The following is a 16,762-nucleotide window of genomic DNA, read 5'->3' on the forward strand; positions in this document are numbered from 1 at the left end:
TTCAGACAGCTCTGACTAAAAGCAGACAGAGGCAGCGGTTTTTTTTTTTCCCTCCCAAAAGAGCCACTTTCTGTCTGCCTTTCCTCACAGCTGCTGCCTGTTATCTTAAATGTAAAGTAGGTGCAGATAGTATTTAACAAAGCAGAAAAGCAGAGGAGTGTGAACATGACTTTCAGCTCAAAAGAGTTTCGATATGTCTTATCTCCTGCTTCAGAGCTGAACTTGCTCAGGAACGTGGAAGCCAACAACCAAGAGAGCGGAGCAGCTGCCAAAAGCTCGAGTCTGCTGAACAGCTTCCGCAGCTCCTCCAGCTACAACCATGAAACTGAGACCATCTTTGCTCTTCCCAGAATGCAACTGGACTTCAAGTCCATTCATGTACAAGATCCCGATGAGCCTTCTCTCACAGGTAAGACTGGACCCCACACCGTATGTAACGATACATAAAAACCGTCGGTTGAAGTCTCTTGTCCCACTGTATCCTTTTTATCACGTTAGTCAGCAAAAGTGGTGTAAATAGTTACGTCTGACCAACAACATCTCAGCACGTAACATCAACTGAATAAGGAATATCACCCTCTTCTTCTATTCTGCTGGAAGAAGCTTAACCCTTTCCAAAGAGAGCTTAAAGGAGTAGTTCACTGCTGCAATAATGGTCTTTTCATAAAACTGGGCCGTCTATGCAGTAGAGCAGAAATTGGTGCTATGTGACCAGTGAAAACATGGAAAAAGGGCTCAAAAGGTAGAAAACCTACAACTACCAGAATGCACTGGGCACGTTGCCTTTGAAACCTGTCCTATACACTTGGCCAGAGCTTCTGGTGTGTCTAGATGTGTCCTGTTTCTACGGACTATAAGCTGGTCGGAGCACCAAAACATCTCCGTGTTAGTAACTAAACGCTCAGATTTGTTGTTTTTTTTCATTTTTTGGGGAGGGGGGGTCCTGAAGTAGTGGCTCAAAGCCTTTTCGTAACGTTTCACATGCCCATGCTCCTTCCGCTGTAGATGCAACAATGTCACCTAAAAGAACCTGACCTGTTAAATTCAGTGCAGCACGACATCTCCACTTCCTGCAGTGGCACCACCAGTTGTTCCCGGCTCTGTGTCGCTGTCTTCACCAGCTGGCGGTGCTACGATCTCTGCTGTGACGCCCTCTTCCTCCTCCTAACTCTGATGCTTCGGCGCTCTATTCTGGCTCGTACAAGTCGCACTGTGAATGTGTGATACCAGCAGTAACTATTAGGATAGTTTTTTTTCCATATCTACAGGAACATTGCCTTCGGCCATGGACTTGTAGTGGTTGTTTTTAGTTTTGTAGCAGTGAGGAGGCCGGCATACAAAAGACGTGAAAGTACAATCTGTAGTTGGAACAGAAGCCTCGGAGCCAGCAAAAGTCCTCTGGTTGATTTGTTGGAAAATGGGAAACACGCTGTAATGATCCAAAGCCGGTTAAAAATCGGCAAAGTATCCCTTTAACTACCTGAGCTTTGTGATATACTGACAGCGGTGAGTCACAAAGTGTCTTCAGGGGAAGCAGAGAGAATCCTGATAAATCGCCTTAAGTGATGTCACTTAAATCAGCGCTGGTTGAGCCTTGAAGACTTGGAGTTTGAAAATGAAACAAATGTGATGGTGTGGAGTCAGAAAGCAGAGAGCCTCATCTCTGCCTCAGGATAGAGGCTCCAGGCTGCATAAGCCACCGCTGGCAGAACACACCCAAATCCCTGACTGAACTGTTGGTGGTCAATTTGCATTTTGGGTAATGTAGCCACCAGTTTTGACAAAGAAGATGGAATAAAAAAAAAAAAAAAAGACCATATCTCTGGTTCTGCTGCAGCACTGAATCGGTGGAGTCCACTTTTAAAGTTGATCACATTGTTTTTATTTGTTCCAGATTCCAACAGCAAACCCAAAGTGGAGTGCAGCGTGGTGACAGAATTTACGGACCACATCTGCGTCACCATGGACGCCGAGCTCATCATGTTCCTTCATGACCTGGTGTCTGCCTACCTGAAGGAGAAGGAGAAAGGTTTCCGTCTCTGCCGTTCATTCCTTCCTTCCTTAATCCTTTCAGCCAGTCAGTTAGAAAGGGAACTTTTTCAGTTGTCCCGACTGCCACAACAGCTGTAACGATGAGAACTCCCTTTATTGGAGAGTGACAACAGCCCCCGAAGTTTCAGACAAAGTGTTGTCTGGAAAATTGCACCCCAGCTATCCGAGGAGAAATAACAATGGGAGCCACATCTGTCTGCCTCTGTACCTGTGAGGCTGTTTGTATGCTGTCGGACACATTTTGGAGAGCAGCATGAAACGCAGGAAGCTGAGTGTTATTTCCACACACAGCGGGGAGGTCAGAGAGCCCAATGCAGGCAGCATTTTAATGGCTCTCCTATTGTCAGAAAGAAACAAATTAGCACTCTTTATAGCAGCAACCTCACATTCTTCATGACAATTAAAACAGCGCCACAACTTTGTTCTCTTGATTCCGCAGCTGAATAGAAAGAGAAAAGGGGCGAAGATTTTCATCAGAGTTTGATTAATCCTGATTAATTAAAGTAGGGCAGATGGGTATTTGAATGTGAATAGAGCCTAGAACTATACCGTCAAGGTGCCGACTGCGCCTTCACTTATTAATGAACGTTTGTTTTGTTCTACCTCTGGATGTTGTTGAAGAATGTGTTTGGCATGTTAAAGAGAAAACATCAGGGCAGCAGAGCGTGCGAAGCTACAGCCTCATTGCCTCTCTTCTCTCCCCCCCTACGTGCCCACAGCCCTTTTTGCCCCGCGGATGTTCGCGGCTCGGCCGGGCCAGAAGAGCCCCACGGCCCTGCATGATGAAAGCTCCGCAGACAAGGACAAGGACAAGGACGACGGCATCAACTACACCACGGTGGACTGGAGGGAGTTCATGTGCAACACCTGGCACTTGGAGCCCACTCTCAGGTCAGCGCTGCCCCGTGTTTTCAGACGCACGCCGCTTCGCATGATGGAGGCAAATACAGTCGCGATGCTCATTCATGAGTAAGGCTCATTCGGAGCCGGCAGAGGGGAAAATGGAAAAGAGCGATTTGCGTGTGGCCTTTTGGCCGCAATAGATTTCTACCATGATGCACACACAAATCCAAACATACAAACCTCCTGCATCATTATGTAAAACTACTAGATTTTAAAAAGTTAACACAAGCAACACAAATAAAACATGCATTCAAATTAAAAGCCCCCTGAGGCACAGTGCAATTTTTTTTAATTTCGGGCTTTAGAAGTAAATTTCACTTGAGCAAAAGACTTTTTTTTTCACCCCAAACTGAGACTCTTTGACTGTGAAGAGTGATCTGCTGCTGTATGCTCTACTCTTTACAGCAGGCAGCTGAGTGTCACCGCTATCAGTGCTGTTTCTAGTTGAAACGGCAGCAAACAGGGTTTGGACACACTGAAATCCCACTTCAAGCTGTTTTCATTACACTTGTTTGATTTGTAGATTTTTTGACACAAGACTTCCTCTTAGCTTTTTCACTGTGAGCCGTGTGGAGTGTGAATGATGGATAGGGTAATACCACAGTGTCAAAATACTGTAAAACTAAGTACATACGTGTTAGCAATAAAATGTACTGAAACTGTAATCAAATGAAAAAGCACTTATGCTTCCGTCAGGTTATGTTACCTCCTGATTATATTATTGTTGTTGGATGGATGGATGGACGGACGTTAATGAAGGCTTACATAGATTTTGTATATAATAACTTATATCCAAAGTAACTAGCGCTACAATTGTTGATAATGTAATGAGGTAAAAATACAATATTTCCCTGAGAAATGTGGTGGAGTAGAGGTATGAGGTACTGTAGTAGAAAATGGAAATACTGAAGTGAAATACCTCAAAGTTATACTTAAGGACACCTGAAATAATTCTCCAGTAATTAGCCTTTAGCGCCTGAAATGCACTCAGCATCGACTAAACCCAACATTCCCCTCCGTCTCCAGGCTCATCTCCTGGACGGGACGTAAGATCGACCCAGTGGGTGTGGACTACATCCTGCAAAAGCTTGGCTTCCACCACGCCAGGACGACCATTCCCAAGTGGCTGCAGAGGGGCGTGATGGACCCGCTGGACAAGGTGCTGTCGGTGCTCATCAAGAAGCTGGGCACCGCCCTGCAGGACGAGAAGGAGAAGAAAGGCAGAGACAAAGAGGAACACTGAAGAACGGTCAAACCACTGTAATCAAAGCTGTGCAGATGTTTTCTACTGGTCACAGACACTGGATTCATGTAGTACAGTGGGCCACTGCAGTACAACACTCACCAGTCAAACTCACCCATTTTCCCTGCTGCACCCTGTGAAAGTCAGCCTAGTTGTTCCCCGTGGTCGATGCCACTAGCAGCTCTGACTGAAGCGTTTTGCACCAATGTTGTTTTCTGTATATTTTGAACAAAGTAGCAGATGTTAGTATTATTTGACTGCTTTAAGCCCTGCCTCTTTTACCTGTTGTAAATGACCTTACTGAAATTGCTTGAAAGTTTATTTTAAGGCTTACCAATATTTCATGAGAAATGATTTCTTAAACCATTGCCTTTTCTTTGTTTCCCATGGAACACATGGTAGATATGCTTTATGTATTTTATAGCGTAGTTTTAAGATATTTAAGAACAGTTCAGTGACAGTGTTCTTGATTTTTATTTTTTTTTCCTTCTTTTTCTTTTTTGATGTGAACAAATCCGAGGTGAGAGGTTACGACATCATCCACTCAGTCATGAAGATGACGTAAACTTGTAATTATAAATTGAACGAAGATCATTATTTATGGGTATGTGAAATGCAAAGTCTATAACATGTATTAGCTTGGTGTGTCAAGCTTATTTTGTCTTTTTTTTAATCCATACAGTAGAACCAGTGTATATAATTAAATTTCTTAAATGTGTTGATTTCCTAACTTAATAAAATATTGCCATTCAATTTTAGATGAAGCTCGTGTCTGTTTTTCATTTATTTATTCACTTATTTATTTATTCATCTATTTATTGGGGTGTTCGGCTAATACTTTTAACGGGTATCATGATGATGTCATGGTGATGTCGTCAGGGTCAACTTGACTTTGGCTCAGACTTGAAATGTGTAACTGAGCAGAAAGCATTAACAAACTGGGGTCGTGTAGTTGGTAAGACGTGGACGTAGCTTTTGGTTGCATTCTGGGAAATGTAGGATCCAGTGATTTTTGGAGCTTGACTAATGAAAGGGACTGAAAATGAAAACCATGTTGTTCTCATGGTGGTTTGTTTTTAAGTCTGTCTCGTGAGCTTTTATGAAAAAGCAATACGAACTCACTAGTTAGTTTGTGCCACTGTTCTTTAGGGCCCGAGCACCAAACAGTGTGAGGACCCTATAGAAATGTAAGGAAATACATCCGAAATAAATAGCAAGTTTGAGGGTCTAAACATGCACAAAAACTCATGAAACTTTGCACACGCATCAGTCGTGGTGAAAAATTACATATTCTATGGGTCTTGCAAATGGGTGTGGCAAAGTGGCTCCACAGCGCCCCCTCATTTCAAGCCCCGGAACTGTGTTTTATGTACATGTACAAAATCTGGTGGGTTCATGTGTCTCTTCAAGATGTACAAAAAAGTCTCTTGGAGCGATGACCTAAACCCAACAGGAAGTCGGCCATATTGGATTATCCATACATTTTTTGGCGATTTGCAGAGGTCATAAATGAACGAACCAGTCCGAGGGGATCTACCAGGGATCTATTTTACCATGCCCACTGCAAAGGAGGTGATGTGTGGGTGGCCCTGATGAAGATCAATGAGCCAGTAATGTACACATATGATGAACACAAAAAGGGCCTGCTGGATCAGGCATCCGGGAGCTGTAGTCCCATGATGACAAGGAGACTCTGTGCATGTGCAGCTGCCACCTGAGCAGGCTGCAGGACTTGATGCTGCTCCATACTGCTGCTCCATACTGCTGCTCCATACTGCTGCTCCATACTGCTGCACCCTTTGAGACAAAAATCATCACTTGGTGCCATGAACGCATCACGGTGGGAGCTGCTCATTTTCACATCTGTAAAATTCAGAACTTCAAATGAAACTTAAATGAACTGGGAGAGGCGTGTGGTTTTTTTGAAAAGGTCTCATATTGTTTGAACCAAAGCTTTAATGGCATCAGCAGTAGCACGTGTTCTTTTCTCTTCTGGCTATTCAGGCCAATTAATGAGTGCATGCTGAAGTCTACAAGATCCACTTTTTAAAACAACTTCTACTGGTTTCCTCCCATGTTTGACACCCCTCCCGCCCTGACGCCACCACCACCTAGCCCCCTTATCCATAAAGCACCTGCTGTGCTCACCGCAGAGGTTTCTTATTACAGCTCTCTGACTGTAAGACTCCCCCCTCGCGCGCTAAATCTCTTCCTCTGTGATATCCCCCCTCACCACGAGCCATGTTCCACTTCTGGTTCCATGCCATGGTTTTGCATTTTTGATGGTGCGTTGGCGGGTGAAGGGGAGCGCGGTGGCACTGTGGAGAGGAAGAGGACTGCGGATTTCCTCTGTGATGTCTGCTGTGAGATTACAGCGGTGTCACCTGAGGAAACCCAGACAGCTCAGTGTGAGAGCACACTCAAGTCTTTGCTCCTGCTTGCCTGGGCCGGACATTATTTTTGATTTTTATTCTGCCTGCTGCACTCTCTTGCCTTTGAAGTGATTGCTACTTTACATATAACTGCACTGTGTTTCTGTTATTCCTTTCACCTCACAGAGCCGCAGCATATACATATTAACATGAAAGCCAAGTGAGTGACCAGTAGATGGAGTCAAAAGCCAGTCGGCCCGCCGGACTCCTCCTTAATTAGCAGCTCCCTACTGTAAACTGTCCTGCTGCTGAATTATAGAATAGAAAACATTAAAAGTCATGAAGTGACCAGAGATGGTTTTAATTGCTTGCATCTGCCCGTCCTGGCCTGGGATCAGATTGTGCTCCGACAGTCTCCACTGAGCTCCGGGCTCCCCAGTTAGTGGCCCGAGTATGATGGCAACAGTCCTGCTTAGGTGGTGTGTAAAGTGTAAAACATAATAAAAAAGGTAATCATAGTGTGGGTGAGGTTCGGTCTGAAAGAGCATGCTGGAAAAAGGAAATCTGAGTATTTCATCTGCACAATACAGACGTTTTCAACATAAATGATTTTAAGTGTTGAAGGGAATTCTAATCACCCTAAAGTCTGTGTGCTAAACTACAGTCAGTTAGCTTAGCATAAAACGGTTAAATACAGAAACAGTGGCTTCAGTCAAAGCTCACTAATTAACATGGAGTATTTTGTTTGTGTGCAACATAGAAGTTGTGATTTTGCCATTTAACTCCAGACAACAATGAAAATAAATTTATTTCCCAAACTGTCCAAACATATTTTCAACTGCAGGTTTTATGGCTAAATTAATTAAAATAATTATTTATTAAACTGTAACCAACCATGAAAACTGCAATTATTACTAAATAGAAAGGGCACCAGTGAAAAGGATCTGTCACCACCCCAGCAGAAAGCATTACTAAAGGAGTTTTTAACAATTAATAAAACCTTTAATTACTACTTTTATTCTTGCCATTTTCCTCTCCCCTGACTTTATTTCAAGCTGTAGTGGATTTACAGCAGTAAAGCAGTGATGGATTTAGAAAAATACAAAGAGAAGAAGAGCAAAGGTATACAGGTATTATCTCTGAGGTTACTGCTGATTATTTAATCATGACTATCTTCACAAACCTCATCATGTCAGGTTTTTACTTTCCTTCCCAAAATTAGCTTTTTAGGGACACATCTTTTTCAGATGATCTCCCCGTTATGCCCGTCCTAAATCATCCTAATGAGGGAGAGAAAAGAGCAGAAGCACTGACGCCTTTAAAATGTTTGAAACCTCCTCGAAGCGGTCTTCTAAGTTTTGCACTACAGAACAAATGTGGCCATGTGGGACAATAAAGACTGAAGTGCATTAAATTGAGTACCGCAGAGCGCCGTCATGATGTACAGCAACTAAACGCTCTTGATACAAATGGGCAGATTGAGATTTAAGCTACTTTTTGATTGAGTTTCTAATTGCCTGTTCCACATCATCGGCTTTACCTTGATTTATTAATTTGATGTAATAATACGGCTGAAGTGTTGAAAGGAGAAGCTGGTCGTTAGTATAAGAGTCTGACTGTTCAGCTGATCCTCCTCTGGTTGAGCTGTGAAACGCTTCCACACATAACAGATCAGAGGCTTCACTCGCTTGGTGGTGACCTCCCTGACCGCCATGATGTCTGAGCGTCCTCGCCATGAACATCTGCCACAGCTGCTGCAGCGCTCTTATGTGTGCTAGCTTGACTGTGGTGCTTCTGTACTAATGCCAAGCAAGCGGCTTCCATCTCCTTGTGGGCCGACTGGCCAGCATTTTCAAAGCCGCCACGTCTTCAGGAAATACAGCCAGAATGATTCTTCTCAGGGACTGCAATGAAATGCAGCTGTGACTGTCTGGAGAATGTAGAACTGCTCCATTGTCATAATAAATATCATGACAATGGAGCTTTTCAGATCACTGCTTTGCTTTTATGGCAAATGAAATGAAACCTGCATTGACGCCTTTGGCCACTCGGGGGCGGTACACAAGGAAAAAGTACTCCGATCCTTTACTTGAGTAAAAGTACCAAAACAGCGATGTAAAAATACTGTATTCCAAGTTAAAGTCCTACTTCAGTAAAAGTACATATTAGTAGCAAAACTCACCTAAAGTACTAAAGTAGACTTACTAGGTTTGGTCCCTCTGACCATATGTATTATTATGTATGACATCATTAGATTATCAATACTGAAGCTTCAGTGTGTAAGCAGCATGTTGTGCTGTAGAGGGTGGAGACATTTATTTTTTGCCCTGTTTTGGTCTCCTCCCACTCTTTGCTAGCTTACTTCCCTGTGTGTTGTTTCAGGATGAGCACACAGCGTAACGGCTTTATCAGAACACCGCTGCCTGCTGTGGCTCACAACAACAGAGACGTGACTTCAAATGAAACCTGGAGTTTGACTGGTGAACAAAGAGCCAGCTGGTGGAGACCAAAGACAGAGCATAAAGGAGAGTGAAAACTGGACTTACATCAGGACGACAAAAACATGACTCGAATAAATATGATAATGTGTAACACAACAGCTTGCTAAACTGCACCCAAGTGTCCTAAAATCAATGAATGCAGGTTTATATGTACTTAACAACTGAAAGTATATTTAACAATTTGACTCCGGCCATACCGACACGGCCAAAGTCAAAGTGGACATTGTGAAACAGTTGAGAACGAGTGAGAATAATATCCAACCCATCTGGTTTACTTTGAGTCCTGCCTGTGTGCATCTGCTCACCCTCAGTATTGGCACACGCTGTGTCAAACCAGTCGATTCTTTCAGGAAATTGCAAACCTTCGGGACCAGGAGGCATGTCACGCTACTGACCGCTCTCACCTGTGGCACATGTCAGACTTATCTCTGGCAGCGAGAGATAAAGTCTGTGGGTTCGTCCAAACACACTGGAGCTGACACAGATACATCGGCAGAGAAACGCACAGGAACCCACACTTACACACACTTTCACACACTTACACACACTTACACACACATTATTTTGCATTGTAGTCTGCAAGAGCCAATCTCAGCCACGGTAACCAGGCTGCTATAAAATATTAATGCACGGCCCTTCATTGGAAAACGCCATAAGTACAAGTTGATTCTATATTTTCATGTGCATCAATAAAATTAAGTCAAAGATGCAATATTAACTTTACATTTCCTGCCGTTCTAACCTCCCCAAGCCTCTGTGCCTTTGTTTTTTGATTAATTCATCCAGACTGCTGTTTATTTAAATATTTCTCAAGGCACTACGTGAACTTTAGATTACGTCTGCTATCTCACAGCTTGTGCAGTGACCTACGATTATTCAGATCCATGTAAACAAAGATGTGAGGTGTTTCATCCCAAGACTATTTGCATTAAACACCTTATGGGCTTATCATCACTTTTTAAAAGGGTGGTGAGAATACAGCTGACGTGAACGTACTTGATTAAGACTGAGGATGTTCACCTTTCGGCTGGAACTAAATCAGCTACTTTATTGTGCTACTTTTCAGTGGAGAAGTTCTGACTGACACCTTTGTGCGACAGCGGAATCGATATTAAATGTGCAAAAGCATATATAATGGTGATGGGTACACCCTGGGGGTTAAGAGGACCCCACATTAGGGTTTTCAAAACAGAGAGCTTTGAGAAGATTCCCTCAGATTTCCACTGGCCCCAGAGCACACGTTTATCCCTCCTAAACTAAAAAGTAACAAAAAAAAACTGAATGGATGCAGCCAGGAGATTGCTCAGTCTTACTTCTTTTAGACCTCAGTGCAGCATTTGAGATTTGATCATGAAATTTTAATTGACTCACTTAAGCACTAAGGTGGGTATCTGGCTCAGCACTGAGCTGTCTGAGATCCCATCTTCCTAATAGACCTTTGTCTGTGAGACAGTTCATCTCTCGGCGGCACAGAAAGTCCTGCAGAGCTCACTTCCAGTTTGTCTCTCCATAGTACAAGCTCCCTCTTGGAAATGTCTTTAAATAACACTGTATGTCTCTTCGCTGGGGCGAGAAAATACCAACGCATACAAGCAGTTACAACAGTGACGCAGACGGCACGAACCTACACCTGTGCTGTGTGTAAAGGTCTTTTTTAAAAACACTCGTACCACTGACTTAACTAATTAAGAGGTTTTCATTCATGACCTTTACTTTTGACCTTTTCAAGTTACTTAAGAAATGGAGATTTAAAGGTCATCTGTAATATATGCATTAGTAGATCCTAGTTTGTAACTGAAAATTGTCATCAGGGGATAGTAGGTTGAAATATATTAACTTATTTATGTGTACTGAGAGCGATCTGTGTCAGAATCACTATTTTGTTCAAAACAAACACGACGACAAATAGAAGAATTACACACTGTAAAAAGTGGCGTGTCAGAGAGTTCATAGGAAAAGCTGTTTGATTTTTGCTCACAAGTAAATTTTTCCAGCTCCTATGGGCTTGGGAGGTTAGTAACGAAAGAAGATGCTTTTAAATGTTATTTCTTTGTATGTAATTTGGGCAGATTAGGTTTAAAAGAGCCAAGAGAAGACAGGGACAGGCAGAGGGGATGGCTTACAACAAAGGTGCCCGGGAACGCTCGCATTAAGAGCATCGAGAATTCGTTTCATCTGTTTTAGCCGGCAGACTCAGCGGGAGGCCACTCAGTCCATCTGTGCTGGCAAACTCCTATCAATAATGGAAGTGATGGGAAATGGAGAGATGATTTCTTCTGTTAGCGTCTGGTAAATTCCTAACAGCTGCCAGATGTTTGGGGAGGAGTGTGAGTTCAGCAGGAATAAGAAGAGTTACAGTTAAACAAATACAGTTCCAGACTCCAACAATTCAAATGTTTCACTTTGTGTTTGTGACTCAAACGTTGAGCTGATTTGTGATTCGAATGTCCAGCCCTCTGTAGCATCGACAGGCAGCTCAGCGTTCAAGCCGGAGAGTTTGGAAGGATGTGGTTATACCAGCAGGTGATGTAATGTAGGACTACTTTGTGTTACGACCTGTGAAACTGACAATATTCCTGCTGGCCTCAGTGAAGAGCCTCAACCATCCGGCTGCCAAGGCGCTCGGTGGCTGTAGACTCTTAGTGTTGTTAGCGCCCACGACGGCGTCAGCTGGTAATGTTTTCACCTTGCGAGTGTGTTTGTGGACAGATTTTTGTCTTTGGCAAAATGCAGTCACAAAAATGGGCGTGTTCCAAGCAAGGGTGCCGGCAATATACGCAATATACGCAAATGAACTTTTTCAGCAGACAGTATTTAAAGGTCTTTTATTCTGCTCATTTTCAGGTTCACACTTGTCCACACTTACATACTGAGGTGGACTCAGGAGGTTTTCACTGGCGGGGACAGTGTCAGCCTGCTGAAGGGCTGAGGGAGGTCACATGATCAACACTTCCCCTCATGACTTCAGGAAGGGAGCTGAATCGAAACAGAGCGTTTTCCCCCCACACATTTACTGAAGGGTGGAGCAGAAGAAACGGTCTGTGGGTCCACTGGGGCCACATATTCACGTTTGGAAGACATTAAAAAGTGCATTTTGTATGATATGGGACCTTTAAGGACCAGTGATCCCATCACAAGATGGCCTCCAGCTAGATTTATGTCAGACTTGCTTTGGTTTAGTAAATATTTCAAATGGATAACTTGCAGTATTTATGAAATTAAAGCCATCTGGACAGAAGTGATCATTTACTAGTGCACCAAGTTTGCCCATATGGCACTTTTTACCATTAAAAAACAAGATGAACCACTGTGAGAGCTACATGTCAAATTCCTGAGCGTGATTGTGGAAGGCTAAACAGTTTTGTCCAGGAGCATAAAAAAAGTATGAAAAATATAGGAGAAAGAGTGCAAGAAACTCTGAGACCTCAGGGTGAACTTTGGAGGAAGCCTGCCCTGTTATTGTCAGCGGAGGATTACTGTCTGATGAGTTTTCAATTTGAACAGAAAAGGTTGTACAGTACGACAAAGATAGAAGCTGAACCAATTTACAGCATCATTCTTAATGCTGAGCAGAGGATTCAGCCGCACAAAGGCAGTGCTAAGATACGAAAGGATTAAAAAAGAAGTTTCTCCTAAATTCACTTACATTATAAAACAGCATACTTGAACCAGGGTGGCCTCCAGTTCCAGGCATTGTTCAAACACGGGATTGAAAAGTTTTAAAAATGTATAACATGTCAAAATCACAAACTTCTCCTCACCTGCTTCCTCTGGAGGAAAACTTTAAACGTTACTTCCAGAAGGTTAAACTCACAAACAGCCCTGTCAGAGTTTAGCGGGAACAAGAGCAACAGAGTGCATTATTAGTTTCATGTCCGTCCAGCAGTGATCCCAGGTCGACTCTGTTTCTTTACCAAGTGTTATTTTCCAGGCCAGAAACAGGCCTGAGAGTGTGCTACGTAAAAACACAGCCCAAGAAAATTTTGCATTTTTAGATATAACATGAGAGAACTAAAGTCACTTTGAAGCTTTGACACAAGGTTTTCAAAGCCTCACAGAAGTTAAAGATGCAAGAGAGAGATCCCGAGCCGAGAGAGGGGCAGACGGAGCTTTAAAAATAACTGATTGATGGTCGGACGTACGCAGGCCTGTTTCTTTCCGCACAGCAGAGCCGAAGCTAGATATCAGAACTACATCACACTGGAATATCATTTTCCCTTTGCGATAAGGGAATTCTGAGAGTTTCATTTTATATTAAAAAGTTTTAAGTCCTGAAATGTGGGGGTGAAACACGGACGTCTCTCCATGAAAGTCTGAGCTACAAAACTGAACTCAGATGGAGGATTAGACAGCTATCAAAGTACAAGCAGAAGAAGTGTTAGGAGGACACGAGGAGGCTTAATAGTCCTGATCGTGTATCAGTAAGGGTGCTGAAGATGTTGGGGGGTCTGTAGAGGAACACTCAGGGTAAAGGGAACACAGCATTTAAGAAACAAAGGTGATCCAGTGAGGCTCTGCATAAGGGCTGCACCTACACAACGACATTTGTACTTTCAGGAAATAATAGCACTATTAGAAAACTTGAAATACTTTGAATTTCAAACCTGTTAATTAACTGGACAGAGCCAGGCTAGCTGTTTCCTCCCTTTCCAGTCTTTATGCTAAGCTAAGCTAATTGCCCATCGGCTGGAGCCTCACTTTAGGTTACAGACACAAGAGCGGTGTCATCGGACGCTCTGCAAGACGGCAAATTAGCGTTATTTCTGAAAATGTCATGCCATCCCCGTGATGTGTTGCATTTAACTCATTCATGGTTTTATGTCTTCTTTTTGTCGTTGATTCACGGCCGAGTCAGGGAGGCGACCAAAGTACAGCCATTGGTGCACACTACGAGCACTGAGCCACTTCTAACAGTCCTGTTGCAAACTAAATCCTGATGTGCTGACACTTGGTCTCAGTGTCGTGTGCTGCTACTGGACCTCTTTGCTGTTTCCACTGAGACAATTTGTGTGTCAACAATGTCTATCAGATCAGTGAAGTTGGAGCGCTGCATCGGTACTTTAATCAGTGTACTCCCTATATAACCCTCACTGCTCTTTCTCTATGGTGAGTGGAAATGGTCACTTAAAGTTCCTTTGCCTTTATATAAAAAAAACGATTTAAAGATATGAGCTGCGTTTTCCCCATTTTGACTTTTGAGCTTTTCTCTCCAACACCTCGGCTGTTTTTTTTTACATTTGCAGCTCTGCTCTGTGTCTAATGTTTGTTTAACTAGACCTCAAGGCTGCATGCTGATTTCCACAAGGCCTGCTATGTTTGCAGTATGCAACAATAAATTGGGGGAGAGGTTTTGCTGAAATCCACAGAAGCGCTAAAACATCATCTCACCAGGTTTTGCAGGAAAATATAATTTCAGGATGCTGAGTGGATGCCATGTCATTGAGTGTGAAGCTAAAGCTTTTCTAACAGTCACACCTTTCCCAATCCTCTGATGATAGGCCACCTTTTCTTACTCTCTGATGATAGTGCCATGCTGTAGTGTACTGTGGTGCACCGTAGCGGCCCGTCATTGTTACCCTGCTGTAATCCTGAACATGAGAAAAAACACAAAGCAAAAAGTGTGTCACTGATTAAAGGCCTGTAATCACACAAAGTAAAACCATCTCTCAGGTACTGTGCACACTTCGGTGTTGGAGAGCCTCTATTTATAACCTTTACTGCTCCTGACAGTGATGATTATTGAAGGAGGCATCACACTTTATGTATAAACCTGTCTGTACCACTGACACCCAACTCAAGTCTGAGGGTTGGAGGATATCACCGGCTGTCTCTAGCCCACAAAATCATCTCTAGCCCACAAAATGAGCAAGGCCTACTCCCCCATCCCCAGAAATTCATTTGTGCCAGTACCCATGAAGATTTTAACATGCTCCGGGAAGCTGGCCAGCTTCGCTTGAGCACAGAGTTGAAGGACTCACTTCTGCTCCAGCTTTATATTGATTTCCAAGCTCTTGTTTGGCATCTTGGTGATGTTTCGTACCAGAGGCAGTGTTGAATCCAAGACAAATCTCACTGATTGTGATAAAGCCAGCTCTCCACACGCAGAGCCACTAATAAGCACTAATAATGAAGCAAACACAAATGATGGATGTGTTTGTGAGTGATGCTCATCCAACGCCTGCACGGAGGCTGTAAATGCCAGTGAAGGGGTTAATGCGCTGTGGTTTGACGCAGGAATGGTTAATAGGAGGACAGGCAGCAGGTGGAGAGACATGCAGACTGATGAGCAGCAGCAGAGGAGCCGCTGTGAGCTGACACTTGGGGCTGATCCGTGGAGGAATAAGCAGCGATCACTAATTTGTCCCTGCAGCAGGCAGAAGTGTGGTAGTTGCAGGATGCAGGCAGCTTGTTGAAGGCATGGTTTGGTTTGTCCGTCCGCCTCTGTCGCTCATCTGGACGCCGCTGAATTACACTTGCAGCCAGTTGCCGGGTAAATGACTTGAGAAACTCTCGTCGAAGTCAGCGGACAGAGAAAGCGGTTTGATGGGAAATGAATGTGACCGGGAAACAGCAACCTGAGCAGATCGAGCGACCCGCCAGCCTTTTGGTTCCAACTTCGGCAAGTAAAGCTATTAATTCAGATTGATGTGAATGAGCGTCAGTCACAGACCAGCCTGCACCATTCCCGAGAGATATGCTATGTGTCGGGGCAGTTAGTGAGAGCATGCAGCTGAACAGTGGGGTACTCCAGACCACCTTTAAAAAACCGATTGTTAAGTGTTGCCGTGCTTAGAAATACTTGTAAATACTTCGCAGGCTTTAAGATGGAGCTATTTTCCAAATGCGTGGCATTAACTGCACATTTCGGCATACGTTTAGCAAACTATGGTGCTCTTACTTGAGCGAACTTATAACTTTATAAATCTCATTTCGCCTCTCAGTCGCAGTGCTCCTCCGTGTACATAACGTGACCGTCCACGGCGGAAAGCGACTGTGTGCGTTGCTTTAAGTTTAGAACAAATTTCGTTGAAATACGACAGTGTTACGTTCATCAATTATCGTTATGTACGTGCCGAATCCACCAGAAGACGCCGTTCGTTTTTCAAAGCCCCTTTTTCATGCAAGTGCATGTTAAACTACTCCATATGTAGCCGCAGGCTGGTGTGACGCCCCTTCAATACAGGAGGAAAGTGCTGTACGATTCTGTCTCAGTTCTGGTTTGATGGGTTACAGCAGTTGTGCTGTACATAGAGCAGCTTAACTCTTCTAACTTCACATTTTAGTCAGTGTTGCTCAACAATATCTTCATCAGAAATGAGTGATTACCAGCACCAGATTCCTCAGTATACCTGTGATCAAAATATATTTAATGTAGTTTCAATAAGTGCCAGACAATTAGTACCATTATTTTCCTTTGTCAGACACAGACATGCTGTATGCTGAGCTGAGCTTTCTTAAGGGCCTCATATTTAATTGGGAATTATGGTTTAAAAAAAGATTTTTCCCTTTTAACAGCCTTTCATGTTCTCTATGTAGCTGCTTCAAGCAACATCCAGCACATACAGTGACACACTGGTGTGTTTCTTAGAATTTAACCAAGAACAATCTAATCACAAAGTGGGGAAAATAACATATTTCAGTTTAGATGTAGCTACATTACAGTTGATGATGATGATGACGATGATTTGCCT

The 16,762-nt window shown here is 43.4% G+C and overlaps 2 protein-coding genes across 4 annotated transcripts in view; both read left to right on the top strand.

Moving 5' to 3' along the window:
* The window catches only part of kiaa1109 (KIAA1109 ortholog), a 65,361-nt gene extending 60,399 nt beyond the window's left edge, over nt 1-4,962 (top strand). For all 3 annotated transcript variants that reach the window (XM_070843034.1, XM_070843035.1, XM_070843036.1), the window contains 4 exons: nt 215-409; nt 1,895-2,029; nt 2,772-2,943; nt 3,982-4,962. In XM_070843034.1, coding sequence (XP_070699135.1) covers nt 215-409; nt 1,895-2,029; nt 2,772-2,943; nt 3,982-4,198 — 719 coding nt within the window. In that variant the 3' untranslated portion in view covers nt 4,199-4,962. The remainder of the gene's footprint in view (nt 1-214; nt 410-1,894; nt 2,030-2,771; nt 2,944-3,981) is intronic.
* A 10,659-nt stretch (nt 4,963-15,621) lies between these two features.
* Nucleotides 15,622-16,762, top strand: part of sntg2 (syntrophin, gamma 2) — a 71,083-nt gene continuing 69,942 nt past the window's right edge. The window contains exon 1 of the mRNA XM_070842898.1: nt 15,622-15,690. Within this exon, the coding sequence (XP_070698999.1) occupies nt 15,622-15,690 (69 nt within the window). The remainder of the gene's footprint in view (nt 15,691-16,762) is intronic.

This window comes from Pempheris klunzingeri, chromosome 13 (assembly GCF_042242105.1).
Source record: "Pempheris klunzingeri isolate RE-2024b chromosome 13, fPemKlu1.hap1, whole genome shotgun sequence".
In the NCBI taxonomy this organism is placed as follows: domain Eukaryota; kingdom Metazoa; phylum Chordata; class Actinopteri; order Acropomatiformes; family Pempheridae; genus Pempheris; species Pempheris klunzingeri.